At 47.8% G+C, this 20,077-nt stretch overlaps 1 protein-coding gene across 3 annotated transcripts in view; it reads left to right on the top strand.

The window, feature by feature from the left end:
- Nucleotides 1–20,077, top strand: part of SMOX (spermine oxidase) — a 71,183-nt gene that overhangs the window by 48,990 nt on the left and 2,116 nt on the right. For 2 of the 3 annotated variants that reach the window (XM_061583468.1, XM_061583469.1), the window contains exons 3-6: nucleotides 5,066–5,292; nucleotides 7,501–7,674; nucleotides 11,251–11,950; nucleotides 19,686–19,846. In XM_061583468.1, coding sequence (XP_061439452.1) covers nucleotides 5,066–5,292; nucleotides 7,501–7,674; nucleotides 11,251–11,950; nucleotides 19,686–19,846 — 1,262 coding nt within the window. The remainder of the gene's footprint in view (nucleotides 1–5,065; nucleotides 5,293–7,500; nucleotides 7,675–11,250; nucleotides 11,951–19,685; nucleotides 19,847–20,077) is intronic. The other variant, XM_061583470.1, reaches the window with a different exon arrangement.

The following is a 20,077-nucleotide window of genomic DNA, read 5'->3' as shown; positions in this document are numbered from 1 at the left end:
TTTTAGTGCCTTTGTTTGTTGCCCTGGGCTCCTGCTAGGAGGAAGGGCAGGATATAAATCAAATAATAATCAAATAAAACCTACATGTACAGAGGCATCACCAGACCACTTGAGTGTTGAGTGCTGGCTGCTTTGTAGCCAAAGCAGGGCCAAGACAAGGTACCAGCATGCTCAGGTTTACAATAGTACCAAAAAAGCCCCCCATTTGGGGGGAAAAATCCTAAGGAGCATCCGCCTTCCCCCCCAACCCCAGGGAAACTGAGCATGCTTAGTGGCCATGGAATGCTGAATGGTTTTGGGGTGGAGGAGGAAAGCCATGGGGAAGGGGGGAATGAAATGACATATCCCCAAAGAAGGTGTGTCTGGCTGATTCCTTTCGATCTTCGCCATGCCCCATCCTTGATAGATTTCCGCCGAGCCTTGAAGACCTGGCTGTTCAGGCAGGCCTACGGGAGCTCTGGGGTGGGTTAGCTTTTAATGTTGTTGATTAAATATAAGAGTGGTGGTTGGTTTAATTATTGAGTGTGTTGTATTGGTTTTATATTGTATTTTATCCTGTTGGTGTACATCGCCTAGAGTGGCCGTTAATTCGGCCAGATAGGCGACTCAAAAATAAAATTTTATTATTATTATTATTACACAGGATCGTAGGAAGCGGCCTTATACAGAGTCAGATTCATTGGTCCATCTAGCTCAGTGCTGTCTACACTGACTGGCAGTGGATCATCAAGGTTCCAGACAGTTTTCTCTCCCAGCCCTACCTGGAGATGCCGGGGACTGAACCTGGGACCTTCTGCATGCAAGGCAGATGCTCTGCCACCGAGCTATGGTCGGGGCCCTCAACAGGACAACTTGACACTGCAACATTTTGTTGCAGGCCCCACTTGTACCTCTGAATACCAAATGGTGCGGAGAAGCTGAAGGGTTGGGCTGTTTCTTTTCATGCCCTGCTTGTGAGTTTCCCCGAGGCACCTGATTGGCTGCTGTGGGAAACCCAGTGGTGGACTAGAAGGGCCATAACAGAGCCAGTCCTGCTTAGCTTAACCTTTTCTCAGCTCAGCCCCCAGGGATTTTTTGGCTCAGTGCATCTCTGTGAATAAAGCCTACAGGAAAGAGTTACTTACCTGCTTTTTTTTTTTTAAATTGTACTAGCCTACTGGGGGTTGGCAGAGGAGGGATGGAGGGTTTTGTCCTAGCGGTCTGCTGGGTGCAGAAAGAGGGAGGGCGTCCCTCTCACAGCCCATTTGGTTTCTGCGCTGCGCACAGAGGAGGGATGGAATGCTCTGCCCTCCTTCCGTCAGCCCACTCACTTGCCTGCATGCAGTTCTTTGTTGCCTGTGGGTACCAGGTGAGTGCTTGGGGTTAATGCTTTAGGGCAGGGATGGGGAACCTGTGGCCCTCCAGATGGTGTGGGCCTCCAACTCCTATCAGCCCCAACCTGCATGGCCAGTGGTCAGGGACGCTGGTCGTTGCAGCGGTAACAGCACAGGTTCCCCACCCCCTGCTTGAGAAGCACCTCCAACAAATAAGTAAAGATCCGGGCACCCCGTAGTTTCTCCGCCAACGGCTAAAAGAGTTGACAATAAGTTTTTCAAATGCAAGACTATAGAGGGCCAGTTCTTTCCAGTGCAGATGAGGTTGCTGTGGATGAACTTTGGGCAGAATGTGTCCTTGACTGTGCTGTGAATGACTTCCGTGTAGCCCTTTCTCATTGAGCTGGTTTCCTTTTTATGTTTGGTCATGCCCCTGTTATAATAGCCGGGGGGGGGGGCTCTAGCTGTCTCCCTCTTCCTCCTCCTTGTTTAGCCTAGCCCTGACATCACGCACTGCAGTTCAGTTGATAAACACACAGCAGTAAATTAAAACATGAACATCTGAGGGAAACGGACTAGAAAGGATGCCCGACAGGTCCAAGCATCCGCCTTTTCATTGGGGAGTTGCTGCTGAACACTTGGCACTGGCCTGGGAATGGGAAATGGGTCATGGACTGCCGATGCTGCTGTGTCAAAAATAGCCCCCCTGGCCGTGTGTGCTGCCAGACAGGAGGGAAGTACTTAGTATTCCAAGCCCTGAAGGGGGCCATTGCATCAATCAACACACCTGTGGGATGTTTCCTGGTTCTGGTCTTTATATATAGAATGCTGCGGCTTCATGCACAAGGGGATGGGAGCCTTGGAAGAAATGGCACGACTCTCCAGGTTTCTCAGGCTGACTTTGCGTACTTCCTTGCTTTTGCACAATGAGGAGTCTGTACCGCCTGGGCTCTGGTAGACCATCTGCTTTGCACAAAGAAGACCCCAGTTTCAGTCACTGGCATCTCCAGCTCGGGCTGGGAGCGTCCCCCGCCTGTAATCTTGGAGAGCCACCGCCGGTCATTGTTGACAGTACTGACTTAGACGGACCATTGTCTGACTTGGTATAAGGCACCTTCCTTTGTTTCTAGGAGAATGTCCTAGTTCAGTGGTTCCCAACCCTTTCCCCCCACGGACCACTTGAAAATTGCTGGGGATCTTGGCAGACCACTTAATGATTTTTCTGCGTGTTGTAGCAATTGTAATGCGCTGTGCTAGATGCTGTATAATGTTTAATTGTACTTTATTGCTTCTTTTATTATATTGCATTCCATAAAATTCAGATTGTAATGCAATGAAATACATCATAAGAAATAAAAGAAGTAAAGCACAATTAAAAATCAATGTGAATGTTTAATGTGGGCATGGCACAGACCACCTGAATGAAGCTCGTGGTCCACTGGTGGTCCACTGTCTGCAGTTTTAAGAACCTCTGCCCTAGTTCATTTGCCCATCTGCCATGATTAATGGGATCCCAAATCTTTCTGAGGAGTTCCTCTCCCCCATCCTTTCTTTGCATTGTGCTTCTCGTACCTGCTTTTTGAATTAAGTGCCATTTATTATTTGATTGACTGACTGGTTGTGGTTAGATTCTCTCTTTGTTCCATGGAACTCAAGGTTACGGTTCCCAGGCAGTCCCATTCCATACTGACCAGACTCGAACTTAAAGCTTCAGCAAGGTTGCAGTTCCATCTGAATTCAGATCGCTGTCTGAAATAATATTGCCTCTGAATACCAGTTGTGGCTCTCCATACCTTGGAGACCGACTGAACCCAGCTTAATCGCTGAGATCGTCTGCAGGAGTGGCTTTGGACATCCCCCGAGTTGGTGAGGCTCATTTAACATCTCCATGAAACTGAGCCTTCAGTGTCATTGGCCCAGTTCTCTGGAATCCTCTGCCAACAGAGATTCAGCAGGCGCCATCTCTTTTAATTGTTAAACGCCTGATGAAAACCTTTCTGTTCCGCCAGGCTTATGCAGGCAATTAAGAAGATGGTTTTTGCAATAGTTGACCTTTGTTTTTACTGTCTTTTTAGTGGTTTTTAATAGTACGGTTTTTGTGGTAAACGGCTTTGATGTTTTTAAATGAAATAGCAGTATGAAAATATATTTATAAATAAATAGGGGGCTTCCCATAAGGGTTGGGTTGGCCACTGTGAGGATAGGATGCTGGACTAGGCAGGGCTGATCCAACGAGGCTTTTCTTAAAGTCTTGTGCTCAGTCTTGCAACCCCCCCCCCAAAAAAAACCCCCCAGCAACTTGCTGCAATTTGTCATACTACCACCACGTTGCCCTATCTGATACGGCCACAGGTCATTTGGTGTGACTGCATGCTATGATCCCATTGCTGGGCTCAGTCAGGAGCACAATATTACCCTTCCAGTTCCTGTTTGTTTCAATGAGGTTTGCGTAGAAGAATATCTGCTTAATGGTGCTCTAAATGTTAATTAGCATGGGTATGGAAATGTCACCTGGAATTTCTGCTTTGGACATGAGGAGGATATGTAACTCTAGGCTACCCCTGCTGGGAGACCAGTCTGTCTCCTCCTCCCTAATTTCCTCTGGTTTCAGAGCCCTCATTATAGCTTTATGCCAAGGCAGTTCTGTCGGAAAACTCACGCACACCCTCTCTGTTTTTTGTTCTATTCCTGTGAAATATGCGCGTTCGCACACACACACGCAGCTCGGGGGGGGGGGGGGAGAAAGCAAAGGGAATGGGAATGAACGCATGATGAATGGCTGCGATCGCAGCCTGTGTGTAAAACATACCTGCGGCTGCCGCACTTCAATTGATTTCAGCTGAGGCCAGCACAGAGACAATGTAAATTTTTTCCATGCTCCTCTAAGCGTTTTAGTTACGATTAAGCATCTGTTGTTTTAAAGGATGTGATTAACTTCACACTTTGATGTTGCACGCTTACACCAGGCTCATCTGCTTTGAGGGTGATCGCTTAATGAGTTTCTAAATGTACAGGTGGCCCGGGCTATTTTTAGTTTCCTTGGCCCCCTCTGTGCTTTGCACAGTTGCTCCTGCTGCACAGAACAAAACTTGGAAGTTTCAGCTTTTGTTCTTGGCCCTTTAGTGGCGATTGCAAGCATCCAGAGCAGTCGATGCTTGTTCATCTAATAGTGCTGATCGCACCATAGAGTGCCTCTGCAAGGGAAGGTTAATGATGGCAGAGCCAATGCACTGCCTGCAAAGTGAGGGACTTGTTTTGGTGGATGCCCAAACGTCAGTGCACGCGGCAAAGGCCACAAAGAGAGGTGCAATGGGCTCTTGGGTTTCTTCCCCCCCCCCAACAACCTGTGCATTGCAGCAAGCTACCTTTTTAAGCTTCCTTGAGTTTAAATTGCGACTGCAAACGTAATGCATAAGGCACCTTTGTGTGTTCCTAAATAACTGTCACTTTGGGCATTCAGTTCAGCCTGCAACTTGTTCCTTCTCTGTACTTAGAGGGGAGGAGTAAGATCTCATCAGCTCCCCCCCTCCCTCCCAAACAATTCTTCATAAAATCTTTTATCTTTTTGGGGTTAAAGTCGTCCCCCCCCCCAGGAGCGGTGGATGCCAGTGTTTTGCCAAACACCACGTGCTCATTTGTCCCAATCCTGCATTGCCGATTCTTCTTTGTTCTGCATTTTACGAGGGCCCTTGGCTTTGTCTTCAAGCATCCTAACTTAGGACTTCCTTGTCCTTCCCTCCCTCCCCTTGCAGAAAACGCTACTTTTGAACTGGGAGCTACGTGGATCCATGGTTCCAATGGAAACCCAATCTACCATCTAGCAGAAGATAATGGCTTACTCGAAGAGACGACCGATGATGAGAGGAGCGTGGGCCGCATCAGCCTGTACTCCAAGAATGGGGTGGCTTATCACCTCACCAACAACGGTCAAAGGATCCCGAAAGATGTGGTTGAAGAATTCAGTGATTTATACAACGAGGTTTGTATTTAGCAGCTCTGAAATATTTGCATGGATCGAAGCAGCTGCCCCGTAGCATGCATAGGGGCTAGAAGAGAAACCGCGAATGCCTCCTGCATTTTTCAAGTCTTTAAAAGCAGCAGGCAATTGAGCATGTCATGCTGACATCATCTCAGGTCAGACCCTCAATAGTCAGAACTACTTACTCTGACTGGCAGCAGTACTCCAGCAGGCAGGCATCTTCCCTGCTCTGTTTTTGGAGATCTTTAAACTGGAGGTTCTTTTGCTTGCAAAGCCCAGGCCTCAACACTGAGTTATTGGCTCTCCTCTTTAATTCAGTCACTCTTGATGCACCGCAAGGTGATGAGAAGTCAATAGTTGCTCATTTCTTCGCAATAACAGGGTCTTTTTGCCTTTAGTTCAATGTTTTATTATTCATTCTTCTGTAGCTGCTGACTGTCAGACTCGGGTTCTGCCAGGTTGGAGGGTGGGTAGGTGGGATATCCGGCATGCTTCAGAATACTGTTTGAAGTTTAAAAGTTAGGCCTTTTTGTACTAAAAGCAAGGGCAGTAACAACATGGCTGTGGCTAATTGAGCCCCTGGTCAGTTGCTAACTGGATTTTAATGCTTTTTTGCTTGTCTTGAGAGCCAGTGTGGTGTAGTGGTTTGAGTGTTGGACTACGACCTGGGAGACCATGGTTCGAATCCCCACACAGCCATGAAGCTCGCTGGGTGACCTTGGGCCAGTCACTGCCTCAGCCTCAGAGGAAGGCAATGGTAAACCCCTTCTGAATACCGCTTACCACAAAAACCCTATTCATAGGGTCGCCATAAGTCGGGATCGACTTGAAGGCAGTCCATTTCCATTTTTCCCCCATTTTGCTTGTCTTGTGAATGTGTGATGTGCTTATGGTCAGCCAGCAGCTTATGTAAGCTGAGTGGCAGTATGCTGAATCAAGGCTGCTGCAGCAACTTTTAGATCTTCTTGTCTGCAGTGGTTTTGACCTCTTCAAATCTTGGGGAGTGGACTCAGCTGAAATTCCCCTGATACCATCTAGCGCAGTGGGAGTTGGAAAACGACTGGGGCTGGATGCCTCCTTAACTTCAGTGACCCTCTGTAGTTGGAAACGCCAGGCCTTTGGCCATGTTTCTATAGCTGTGTAATCAAGGCCACATCACCCAGCCTTGCTGATTAATTCTCCCAAATTATAGGCCATCAAAGGCTTGTTCTGCACTGTCTACTTATTATGCATGTTGAAGCAAAGTTTGTTGTTCATGTTCCAGTGGCTGATTTTGTATAGAGTGCATGACTTAGTACTGGTGAGAGATTAATTGGGATGGCAAGCACTGTTTCCATGGAAAATTCTCAAATGTTGTGGAACTGCAACCTCGTTTGATACTCAGATGTCCCCGTTTGAGACCTGAGGTGCATCCCTGCCCTTCAAAGATTCCATTTGCTTCTGTGGCCCAGTTAGCCTGATGGGTAGTTTGTTGTAGTTTGTTAGGGGGACAGAGCGTCTGTTACATCATTTGACAATAAAATATGTGAAGCACTTTGAACATTCAAGTAAGCACTGTACAGATGCAAAGTATTTATTATAAGTTCTATTAGCATTACAAGACAAATGTGAACATTTTCCTGGGTTTTCTCTGAAAAAATGGAAATGGACTGCCTTCAAGTCAATCCCGACTTAAGCAGTATTCAGAGGGGGTTTACCATTGCCTTCCTCTGAGGCTGAGAGGCAGTGACTGGCCCAGGTCACCCAGGGAGCTTCATGGCTATGTGGGGAATCGAACCCTGGTCTCCCAGGTCGTAGTCCAGCACCTTAACCGCTACACCACACTGGCTCTACATGTAGGAGTGAAAACAAGCATTCATGGGTTGTATCTTTAATGCTGTGCTTAGGGCCTATTTTTCTCTGAGGTAGCTGTGCCTGGGTTGAGCCACTTCAGATGGAAGGTGGGAGCTAGCATATCACTTAACTTGTGCTTGGCACACTAGATTTCTTTGTGCAGGGAACATGTTTATATGGAGGAACATGGGACAGGGCTGCCAACTCTCTAGGAGCTTGGCTTTCGGGTGACTTTGGAGAGGGAGACGGAAAGAGAATGTTGCAGTTGTACGTGGATGGATGAGTGCGTGCTTGTCACGAGGGTTGCATTCTTCAGTTTTGAGTCCGCTGGACGTTGTTAACCCCTTTTTGTGTGTCCTCCCTGTCTCGAGACAGGTCTATAACCTGACTCAGGAGTTCTTCCAAAGTGGTAAACCAGTCAATGTTGAGAGCAAGAACAGCGTGGGTGTCTTCACGCGAGATGTCGTGCGCAAGCGCATCAAAGCTGATCTGGACGACTCGGAGGCGATCAGGAGGCTGAAGCTTGCCATGATCCAGCAATACCTTAAGGTACGACCAGCAGTGCCGGGGTTTGGCTTGGGATGCTGTGGCACCCTATAGTGCAGGTTGGAAAGAGCAAATTGGCACGTGGTTGAGATCTTCCAGTAATGTTTTACTGAAACCTCTAACCCACCCACCCCATCCCTGAAGGCTTGAGTTAGATTAGTGCTGGCTGGGAGTTGTAGGCCAAAACATCCGGAGGGCACCAGGGAAAAGGCCGAGTTAGATAATATGTGAAGCTGCTTTCCACCGACCCCATTTACTGGTCCATCGTGCCTAGTGCAAAGGGTTGCACAGAGTAGACTGACTGAAATTAATCAAGCAATGTGAGTCATGACTATTAACTTGTGTGGACCTACTCTGAGTAGGACTAGCATTGAATACAACCCCTGGTCTCCAAGGAGGGTGTTTCCCTGCCCCACTGCCCGAGATCCTTTTAAGGGGAGATGCCAAGGACTGAACTTTGGACCTTCACCATCTGCTGTCCCACCAAGCTGTGGTCCCTCCTCAGTAATAACCATAATTCACTGGGTGACCTTGGGCCAGTCACTGTCTCTCAGCCTAACCTACCTCACAGGATTGTTGTGAGGATGAAATAGAGAGGGGGTGAGCCACGTGCACCTCTTTGAGCTCCTTGGAGGAAAGGTGGTACATACATTTAACAAAACAAAGCAAAATAATTGCAAAAATACTTAAAACTTAATATGACATCAGAAAAAACACTGCTCCACTCAGGCCCTGTGCCAGTAGCTGGCCAGGTCGAGCACTGGCCGAAGGCCTCTGTGGCTGGGAGGGTGGAGCTCCCACTCCACGATCCCTGCCAGCATTAGGTTGCAAGGTACGACTAGATGGTGATGCGGAGCATGGACCAGGAGCTCCCTTCTCCCAGGCAACACCAGCACTGCACACACATATGCGCAGCTGGCACACACTTCAGTATGCCTGGTCACACCTCCTGGTGCATCGTCGCATGCCTGCCATCAACCAAGAAGGTGGCGGGGGCATCGCCTTGTCAGCACGCATTCCTGCCATGACCCAAGATGGCGGTGGATGGGGCATTGATACCCTTGTCACCATCTTGGATGATGGCAGGCAGGCATGCACACCGATGCAGCAAGGCAGAAAGTAGCGCAACCAGGTGTATTAAAGTGCGCATGTGCACATGCATAGGGGTGCATGGCTGCCTACTGTCCAAGGGCCTGCGGCAGTCTTGTGCCAGCCCTGGTCCTACTAATAGTGGAGACTACTCCTTTATTAATAAGAAAGTCTACACTTTTATGCAGCCAGCTCCCAATCCCTCTCACAAAAATCTAGCTGCAAGCAATAGGTTTTCTAGATGACATGTCACTTGGACTATATCCAGCCTGTCGCCCCCCACCCCTACCCTCTTTCCCCTTTGTGAATTTCCCATAGGACTGTCTGGGGGAGAAAAAGGTGGTGATTGGAACATGTTTTTATCTTGTGAGCAGCTACACCCCCAAACACTTAGATTGCTTTTTTTGGTTGTTATGTGCCTTCAAGTCGATTCCGACTTATGGGTGACCCTATGACTAGGGTGTTCATGGTAAGCGGTATTCAGAGGTGGTTGACCATTGCCTCCCTCTGAGGCTGAGAGGCAGTGACTGGCCCAAGGTCACCCAGGGAGCTTCATGGCTGGGCGGGGATTCGAACCCTGGTCTCCCAGGTCGTAGTCCAACACCTTAACCACTACACCACAATGGCTGTCCCAGTAACAGAAGGGAAAGCGAAAGCACACTTTTCCTGAAATCCTGCCCCTCCCCGGCCTTCACATCACTGTTGTTGTTATATGCCTTCAAGTCGATTACGACTTATGGCGACCCTATGAATCAGTGACCTCCAAGAGTATCTGTCGGGAACCATCCTCTCCAGATCTTGTAAGTTCAGGTCCCTGGCTTCCTGTCTTTTTTTTTTTAATTTAAAATATTTATATGCCAATTTTTTTGAGAGAGCTCTTTCCAAGGCGGCTTTCCAATAAAAGACAAAGCAATACATTCGCAAATAAAATATCATCAAAACAGCAACTAATGAAACAAACAGCCACTGTAAAATTACTAAAACACAACAGGACTTCTGTCTTAAGCTTTCCTCTGCCATCCTACGCAGGGGAATCAGATTTTGGGTTACTGAACTGTTCAGTAGGTTTGGGGCCAAAGTAGATGTGATACGGGTGCCATCTGAATGTCTTCCCTATTGATGTATAAAACAGGTTGTGGGGAAGCTCTTTGCATTAAAAAGAGCATGTGAGGGAAGGGAGCAAAACCTGCCCTCTCCATCTCCTTACTTGCCTCCACCCTGTTCTTTGAGCAGTTTTCTCCCAGCTCAATTCACTTCCAATGTCTGATCCAGGCTGGTAGAAAATTGCTTAAAGCAGGCTTGGAGAACCTTTGGCCCTCCAGATGTTGCCGAAGGGCAGTTCCCATAATCCCTGGCCCATTGGCCATGCTTGCTGGGGCTGATGGCAGTCCAAAAGTTATGGTTCAGCAACATCTGGAGCGCCAGCGGTTCCCTAGACCTAGCTTAAAGGAATTAAATGTGGCAAGGCAGGGACAGGGGCAGGTTTTGCACTCGTTAGTCCATGCACGCCTTTTCATGGAAAGCAGGGGGGGGGAACCTGCAGTCTCTGGGCCAATCATGGCCCCCCAAGAGTTCCAGTTTGGTCCGTGAGGTCTTTTCCCCCAAAACCACGCCCAACATCTGATGTCACTAGGGAGGGCTGGTGTTTGAAGGCACAGTCCTCTCCGCCCATCAGCTGATAGGCATATCGGAACGTGCCTTCAATCCCCTCTGCGTTTGAAAGCCCTGCGGTTTGCTTTGAAGTCCCGAAAATTGGGCCTTCAAAGGGAGGCATCACCTGGCATCACTATGACCACCTGTTAACTTTGGCCTGTGAGGGTTTGGGAAGATGCAGATGTAGTCCTCTGGCCAGAAAAGATTCCCTACCTTGATGTAAAGGATAACTCACCCCCTCAAACATAGACTTTGGATGGGAACAGGATAGATGCGTAGACAAAATGCACCCAACTGATTCATCATAACTACTTTCGTCCTTAGTTTCACTCTCAGAACATAAGACTTGCCTTGCTGGATCCAGACCACCTTATCCAAAACCTGATGTCCTGCCCTCCCCAGCCTGAAGTTTTGGTCTGCAGCTCCCATCAGCCCTGGTCAGCTTGGCCAGTAGTCATGGATGATAGGAGATGAGGGTATCCGTAATCAGGTTGGGGAAGACTGTTGTAGTCCAACTTTCTGTTTCCAGAAATGGTTAGTCTGATGCTTTTGGGAAGCTCACAAGCAGGGCATGAAGGGATGGCCCACCCCTCTCCTTTTTTTTGGTCCCTGGGATACGTTGTTCATTTGTTTCCTCTGTATATGGAGGTGCTGCTTAGCTGCTATTCCCCATTGATGGACTTCATCCTCATTTGAAATTCCTCTAATCCTTTTTGAAAGTCTGCTGAGCCATCTGCTGTGGCCACGGCCACATTAATTGCGTCATCCCTGTTTTACCTCATCACTAGGAGAAGAACACCCTCATGAAAACGTTATTCTCTGCCTGCTTTGCCCTAGGTGGAAAGTTGCGAGAGCAGCTCCCACAGCATGGACGAAGTCTCGCTGAGCGAATTTGGGGAGTGGACCGAAATCCCCGGGGCCCATCATATCATCCCGTGCGGCTTTATGAAGATCGTGGAGATCCTCTCTCGCTCCATCCCAGAGCCGGTCATCCAGCTGAACAAGCCAGTCAAGTGCATCCACTGGAATCAGTCCATCAGCAAGGAGATCGAGCGGGTGGCCGACCACAACAGTGACCGCATGGAAGAAGATGCGGGCTACCACATCTTCGTGGAGTGCCAGGACTGTGAGCTCATCCTGGCCGACCACGTCATTGTGACAGTGTCCTTGGGAGTCCTGAAGAAGCACCACGAAAACATGTTCCACCCCCAGCTGCCTGAAGAGAAAGTGATGGCCATTCAGAAGCTGGGCATCAGCACCACAGACAAGATCTTCCTGGAGTTTGAGGAGCCCTTCTGGAGCCCCGAATGCAACAGCATTCAATTTGTCTGGGAGGATGAAGCTGAGGCCGAGAGCCTTACGTATCCTGAGGAGCTGTGGTACAAGAAGATCTGCAGCTTCGATGTCCTCTACCCGCCTGAGCGCTACGGCCACGTGCTGAGTGGCTGGATTTGCGGGGAAGAGGCCCTGATCATGGAGAAGTATGACGACGAAACTGTTGCAGAGACCTGCACCGAGATGCTGCGTAAATTTACAGGTCTGTGCTTCCCCTGCCTTTCCTTTTGGGTCTGGAGGGCGAAAGGGCTAGGCAGGTGGAGAGGAAGGCACTATGGGTCACATCTGTGCCATATATTTAAAGCCCCCTTACACCGCTTTAACAGTCATGGCTTCCCCCCAAAGAATCCTGGGAACTGTAATTAGTTAAGGGTGCTGTGAATTGTCTCCTAACACCTTCCAATCCCCTGAAAAAACTACATTTCCCAGGATTCTTTGTGGGAAGCACAGGTTGTTACAATGGCATAAGAGTGCTTTCAGTGTATGGTGTGGATGTGACCATGGTAAAACAATGAGTAGCACTAATGTTAATGTGGCATGTCCAAATTTTGGCCGGGTGATGAACTTAGCGGGTGGCCTTGGGTCAGGCGCAGGGAACCTTTGGCCTGCCAGATGTTGCTGAACTACAACTTCCATTATCCGTGGCTTTTTGTCATGCTTGCTAGAGTTGGTGGGAGTTGTAGTTCACCAACATCTGGCAGGCAGAAAGTTCCCCACCCTGCCTTAGGCAAGCAGCTCTGCCGTGGCCTCAGCTTACCATCTGCAATATGGGGGTAGTAATAAATGTATGAATCTGCTTTATTCTGTTGGTTCATCTGCTGCTAACTCTGACTGGCAGCAGTTCTCCAGGCTCTCAGGCTCAGGACCATTCCCAGCCTTATTACCTGAGGCTCTTTTTTATTTATTATTATTATTATTATTGTTTCTTTCAACCCTTCCTATTATTGGCCAAAAGGCCCTCAAGGCGGCTTACAAAAAATAAACACAAATATAAAAATACATCAATAAAAACAATACAATTTACAAAAAGCAGCAGTTGCAACATTCAATAAAATACATTAACAAATCACAAATCACAAAAGAGCCCAGGAGAAAAGATGGGAGGCAAACGCCCATCTCCAAACCGGCAGAGACGCACACAAAGCAAGAAAAGCCCCTCTGGAAGGAACAGAGAGAGGAAGCCGGCCCAGCAATGGCGGACGAGGGAAACAGCAGCGGAGTCAACACCGTCCTGGGAAACGTGTCTCTCTGGCGAACCTTCCCAGTCTAGGCTCAAGGCACACCCGATAGGCGAAGAAACAGGACAAAAACAGGCTCTTAAACTAGGAACGCAGGAAGCTGCCTTACACTGAGTCTGACCATTGGTCCATCCAGCTCAGACTGCCAACACTAACTGGCAGCAGCTCTCTCAGGTTTCAGGCAAGGGACATTCCCAGGCCTGTCTGGAGATGGCAGGGGCTGAACCATAGAGCTGTAGGCATGCAGAGCATGTGTGCAACTACTCTGCTGTGGCCCCTTCCCACACCAAGTTGTTCTAGTAGATCTGTTGCAAGGATTTTTGAGTTAACGTCTGTGAAGCATCTGCACATGCTTAAGCATTATTCAGATGCTAAATATGTCAGTGCTTTAGGAATGTCTGCTGTTGAGACCAGGTTGGTGTCTCTTCAGTGAATTGTGCCATTGTCCACAGGGCTTTGTAGGCAATCCCTCTGCTTATTTATGTATTATTTAATTTGTATCCCGCCCTTCCTCCCAGCAGGAGCCCAGGGCAGCAAACAAAGTGCTAAAAACACTTTAAAACATCATAAAAACAGATCTTAAAATACATTAAAACAAAACAGCGTTAAAACATTTTTTAAAAAAACAACTTTAAAAAAGGGTTAAAAACATTATTAAAAAACATGTTAAGCAATTCTAACACAGACGCAGACTGGGATAGGTCTCAACCTAAAAGGCTTGTTGAAAGAGGAAAGTTATTCCAACTGATGTTTTGAAAAGTAGGATGTGGACAAGAGTCTTTGATTTGCGTGGCCAACATTAATACCCATGTTTGTGTGGTCGGCTCACAGAATACCATTAGCCCTGATAACGGTGATGCTTGGCTATCTGTTGGGGTTGTCTGTATTTTCAAGGATGCCCCTAGAGCAGCGTCTCTCAAACTGTCTCACTGCAGGAAGCATTTTCTGCGTTGCCTTGTCTGCTTGCTGCAGGGGATTCTGGGCAGGATTCTAGGGTGAAGATGCTCAGTTCACAGGGAGAGCTTGCCAGCTCTGTTCACTTCAGCAGTGCCCTGATACACTCTTTGGGCGCCCTAGAACACAGATGGGGAACTTGTAGTCCTCCCGATGTTACTGGACACACCCTTTGGGCGCCCTAGAACAGAGATGGGGAACTTGTATCTCCTCCCGATGTTACTGGATACACCCTTTGGGCGCCCTAGAACAGAGATGGGGAACTTGTAGTCCACCCGATGTTACTGGACACACCCTTTGGGCGTCCTAGAACAGAGGTGGGGAACTTGTAGTCCTCCCGATGTTACTGGATACACCCTTTGGGCACCCTAGAACAGAGATGAGGAACTTGCAGTCCTCCCGATGTTACTAGATTACAGCTCCCATCAGCCCCAGCTAGCATGGCCAGGGATGATGGGAATTGGAGTCCAACAACATTGAAGGGCCACAGGTTCTCAGTCTCTGCCTGAGAGCAGCCTTTCCTAACCTTTGAGGCCCCAGATGTTGCAGGACTACAGCTCCCATCAGCCCCAGGCAGTATGGCCAATGGTCAGGAATTGTGGGAACTGTAGCTCAGCAACGTCTGGGGACTCAAAGGTTGGGAAAGGCTGCCCTAGAGAACACCTAGAGGAGCTGCCTTCTAGAACAGCATAGGAAGCTGCCCATATAGCTCAGTATTAACCACACTGCCTGGCAGCAACTCCCCAGATTGTCAGGCAGGGGGTATTCCTAGCCCTATCTGGAGATGCCAGGGATTGATTCTGGGACCTTCTGCGTGCAAAGCAGATGTGCTGCCACTGAGCTACGGCCCTAGTCCATCATGACTGGCCGCCTCATTCTTTAGGAACCTTGATAAGCTTCAGCGCACCTTGGAGTGCAGCTTGAAAAACTCTGTAGCAGCTGCTCTCAGCTGCTGTTGGGAACGTTGTCCCATGAACTTTGCATGTGCTCAGGGTCAGATCTTGATTCTGTGATCTTTACCATTCATCACGGCTTGTACTCAGTGCCCCTTTCATCAAAGAAACTATTCATCTCTGGGGACTTTGATTTCCCACGCAAGTGAGCATAGTGGATTATCTGGATTTGCTGTCAAAACACTCCCGACTTGAGGCAGCCTATGAGCCATTGGCAACAGCGGCTCTTTGTAAATATGATTAAGGTGGTGCCTCATTCAAAACAACCTGATACCTTGCACACAACCTTTGTTGGCTAAGCCATCTGTGTCAGTCACCCGGATTTCAGGGCAGCCAGAAGCTTTCCAGTTCGTTCGATTGTGGTATCTTTTGGCTGCTGCCCACCCACTCAGGAACTGACTGATGCAAACTGTGTATCTGTGTTTTCCAGGGGATGATTTTAGCCACACTAAAATCCCAGCTGTCCTTTTGATCTTCCCACATTGCTGGTGATCTATGATATTCCTCGAATGGCTTCAGCATTATGACTGGAGTAGAGAAATCCTGTTTGATCTGAGGTCACATCGCCAGAAATAATCAGCTGTGGGTAGCAGGGCTCCCCAAATGTAGTTGCCAGTGGCAGCCCATCTTCTAAGTCTGGTGATCTCCAGTTTCAATGCAAAATGGGCCCCATCTTGTGGAAGGGCTGTAGTTCAGTGGTAGAGCTTCTGCTTTGCATGCAGGATTAATCCCTGACATCTCCAGGTGGTTTTCTACCTGAAACCCTGGAGAATGGTCTGACCTGGTATAAGGCAGTTTCCTAAGTTCCTTTCACTAATTTAAATTGCTGTATAAACAGTACACAATGAAAAAAATCATACTAATAAATATACAATAAAATGAAACAGTCCATCTTCATAAGGTTGAATAATAAAAATGCAAGAACATAATCAAGAAAACAGCAAAAATGATGCATCGCCAAAACTAAATCTTGACTCCAGCAACAACCCCTAAACCTGGTGTGGGGACCTTCTGGCCCTGCAAATGTTGCTGAACTACAATTCTCATCGACCTTGGCCATTGGCCATGCTTGCTAGGGCTGATGGGAGTTGTAGTTCAACAACATCTGGAAGGCCACAGGTTCCCCACACCTGCCCTTAAAAATACCCCACCCTGGTAGTCTTTGCAGCTGGCGTCAGTGAGGGTCTGCATTCCCAGGCCAGGTGGAAATGGCCGAGACAGAGCGCAGGGACCAGGTTTTGAGGACTCGCAGCAAGGTGTTTGGTGGCACCTTCAGCAGTATACAAAGGTGCAATGGGAGCTGGGTGCAGATAGCGGTGGCTGAGTGGGATTGCCCGTGGGAGAGTTCCTCGTGCAGCCTGACCACCTCCACAAATTCACTTTATGAGGGTTGCAGGGATTTGTGTTATGGTTGAGCCACTCAGCTGTTTGCTGTCTTGGCCCTAAACATCAAAAGCCTTTTGAAATAGCCAGGTTTTGGCCAGCCTTTTAAAATGCCCTTTGCCAACCTAGTGCTCCCCTGATGCTTTGGACTACAACTCCCTACAGCCCCAGCTATGCAGGCTGGGTCTGATGGGAGTTGTAGTCTGAAACACTGGGAGGGCACCAGGTGGATGAAGGCTGTGCTAGAAGCCTAAACTAAAGAGCTGGCCCAAAGGATGCCCCTTGGGACCACACTAGCCTCAAAAAGGCCCTACCCTCACTTTAGGCGGCCCCTGCACCATCTTGGAACACTGAAGAATTGTGGCGGGTTCTGAACATGTGGGGATCTGCAACCCAAAGATTTGGGTGGTTCACTTTAAGATTCCTTATATGCAGAAGCTCACTTCCCTGCCTGCTTCATTTCTGCCAACCTCACACAGCCTCTGTAATTTAGGCCCTGGGTCAGGAGGACTTGCCGTTTTCCCTAGAAAGATGGGATCTGCTAGGAAATGTGAGAGTGGATGGCATGTTTCTACATTCCAGAGTCCGTCGGGCTGCCTGACTCAGCAGTGCGCACACAGACCACTGCGCAGATAGAGACTCCTGGTGGTTCCAGTAAAAATTGGTCGGCTTTATTCAAAGAGTCTGAGGGACTGAGCCACAGCTCATTGGTAGGGCACATACCTTGCCTGCGGAAGGTACCCAGTTCAGTCTCTGGCATCTTCTGGTGGGACTGGGGAAGTTCCCTGCCTGAAACCCTGAAGAGAGTTGCTGTCAGTCAGTATAGGCATTACTGGGCTAGATGGACCACAGGGCTGAGCCTGTGTAAGGCAGCTTCCCAATGATTATTGTTGTTGTTATTAGATTTATATTCCTACTTCCTCCCAGCAGGAGCCCAGGGCGGCAAACAAAAGCACCAAAAACATTAAAATATCCTAAAAACAAACTTTAAAGCACATTAAAACAAAACATCTTCAAAAACGTTACTTAAAAAAAGCTTTCAAAACATCTAAGATTAAAAACATTTTAAAAAGAAGGTTTAAGAACATAAAGCAATTCCAACACAGACGCAGACTGGGATAGGTCTCAGCTTAAAAGGCTTGTTGAAAGTCTTCAAAAGGCGCCGAAAAGATAGCAGAGATGGCGCCTGCCTAATATTTAAGGGGAGGGAATTCCACAGGATAGGTGCCATCACACTAAAGGTCTGTTTCCTATGTTGTGCAGAACGAGCCTCCTGATAAGATGGTATCTGCGGGAGGCCCTCACCTGCAGAGCGCAGTGATTGACTGCGTATATAAGGGATAAGATGGTCTTTCAGGTATCCTGGTCCCAAGCTGCGCAGGGCTTTGTACACCAAAGCTAGAAGCTTGAACTTGGCCCAGTAGCAAATGGGCAGCCAGTGGAATGCTTTCAGCAGCGGGGGACATGTTGGCGATACCCTGCCCCAGTGAGCAGTCTCGCCGCCACATTTTGCACCAGCTGCACCTTACAGACCAACCTCAAGGGCAGCCCCACATAGAGCGCATTACAGTAATCTAACCTGGAGGTTGCCTACACTTGTTGGGTTTCAGGTGGCACAGAAGAATGACATTCCTCAGCTTGCAGCGTACAAACCATCCATTCCATTTGCAAATAACAAATGTTCTTGAGCAAGAAGTCTGCACAATGCTTTCTGCTGGCCATCACCTTTACATTTTAATTGGAGGATGTCATCAGAGAGACTTCAGCTATTTAACAAGCTGGAAAGAAAGAGTTTATGGGCAATAGTCTCATGTTTCTTCACAAAACATCTTGGATCAGCACATGACTTAAGGAAAGCTTTTGGCTTCTTCGCATCAACAGCTGCAAGAACAGAGAGAGAGAGAAATTCCTGCTACACCAGCTTGTGAGTTTTTCTGACAAGCCAAACTAGACATGTCTGGTTTTGACTTGGACTCAAATCATCCAAGTCAGGAGGCCACACATGCCTTTAACATCCAAATAAATAAGAATGTGGAGCAAAGGGATTGGAATCTTACACACTCCTGCAGGAACTTCTATGTGAGGGAGCCAGATGGTTAATGGGGACCAGGCATTCTGAACATACTGCACTGATTTTTTTCCTGGCTTCACTGGCTTCCTATTGTGTTTCTAGGCTCAGTTCAAAGTGCTGGTTAACCTGTAAAACCCTACGTAGCTTTGGACCCCAGTATCTCTTCCCATATATACCTAGTTGTACCCTAAGACCATCTATGGAGGCCCTCCTCTGAGTGCCCCCTCATCCAGAGACATGGAGGGTAGCAATGAGGAACAGAGCATTTTCAATGCTATCCCACCGACCCCGTTCTATGGAATGCTGTCCCTAAAGAGGCTCACCTGGCGCCTGTCTCAATATCTTTTTAGCACCAGGCAATGACCTTCCTTTTCTCCTAGGCTTTTGAACATCTCTCTGACGTTTTAGCGTCATCTAATTTTTGTCTGTGTTTAATTTGATGGTGATCGTTTTAGCTTGCGGGTGACATTATTCTTGTTCTTACATGATTGTGCCTGTTTGGTTTTTGACATTTGTTTCTCATTGCTGCCTGCTTGGGCTTTCTTAAGTGCTGTTTGTATCTTCATGTACTTAGATGTGTTTTTAAATTGTCTGTTTCCTATTTTCTTGCATGTCACCTAAAGGCTTTTTTTTTTTGCTGGAGGCAACTGATAAATATAATCATTACCAATTTGTTTATTTCATATATGTACATGTATACCACTTAGTACTAAGACAGTGTCTAAGTGATTTTACAGAAGAACGGTGGCAACGTGTGTGTATAAAAAACAAACAAAATACAAAACAAAAATTCAGTAAATACAGTGCAGCGTAAAGCAAGAAAATCCCCCCAACCGTAGCACATTTCAAAAACATCTTAAGGAGACAGGAATCCTTGACTAATGACAGAGATGTTTGTCATGTGGAGCCTTTCCATGCCAGTGCCAGGAATATGCCTTATTCACAAAGAGGCAACTTTCCATGTGATCTGTGGGCTCTCTCTATGGTACACTCCCTTCACTCGTAGGACAAACTGTTCTTACAAAAATGCATTTTATGTCTCCATCCCTATGCAGTGTCTCTGCTCCATATTTAATAAGGACATAGTGAGTTGTGCAAGTCAGTGTGGGCTTTTCTGATTCTCTGTAATCTCTCCTTCCCACCCCTCAAAAAACGTAGGGGTAGTAAGGCTATGATGGCCACCAACACTGGGATCTGGGTGACACTTCCTGTTGATGAAAAGACTGGTCGATGTTTTCCATTCTCAGACTCGTTTTTAGCCTGCTGTGTTTCTGGTGAGCTGAGTTGACAGTGTTCCTGCCCCGTTCCCCTAATGGCTTTATCTCTCTTCCGGTCTAGGGAATCTGGACATTCCAAAACCTCGGCGGATCTTGCGATCCTCTTGGGGCAGCAATCCTTATTTCCGTGGCTCCTATTCCTACACTCAAGTTGGCTCTAGTGGAGCGGACGTGGAGAAACTTGCAAAGCCACTGCCTTACACCGAGAGCTCCAAGACGGTTGTAAGTATACCCCCAGAAAGGAGCCCCCCAAACACCTTCTGTCAGAAGAAACGCTTATTTGAAACTGGGCTGCCAGAAGGAAAAAGTTCTGCCACGAATGGTTAGACTTCTTGAGAAGGATCGTCTGGATCTTCCAATCTTTAAAACCCATCCCCACAGAATACATGACTGCCAATATAGCCATAGGACAGGGAATGTATGGGCAGTGGGCGTGTCAGGGACAAAGGAAAC

Source organism: Rhineura floridana, chromosome 9, assembly GCF_030035675.1.
Source record: "Rhineura floridana isolate rRhiFlo1 chromosome 9, rRhiFlo1.hap2, whole genome shotgun sequence".
Lineage (NCBI taxonomy): Eukaryota > Metazoa > Chordata > Lepidosauria > Squamata > Rhineuridae > Rhineura > Rhineura floridana.
This window is presented reverse-complemented; position numbering and strand designations above follow the sequence as displayed.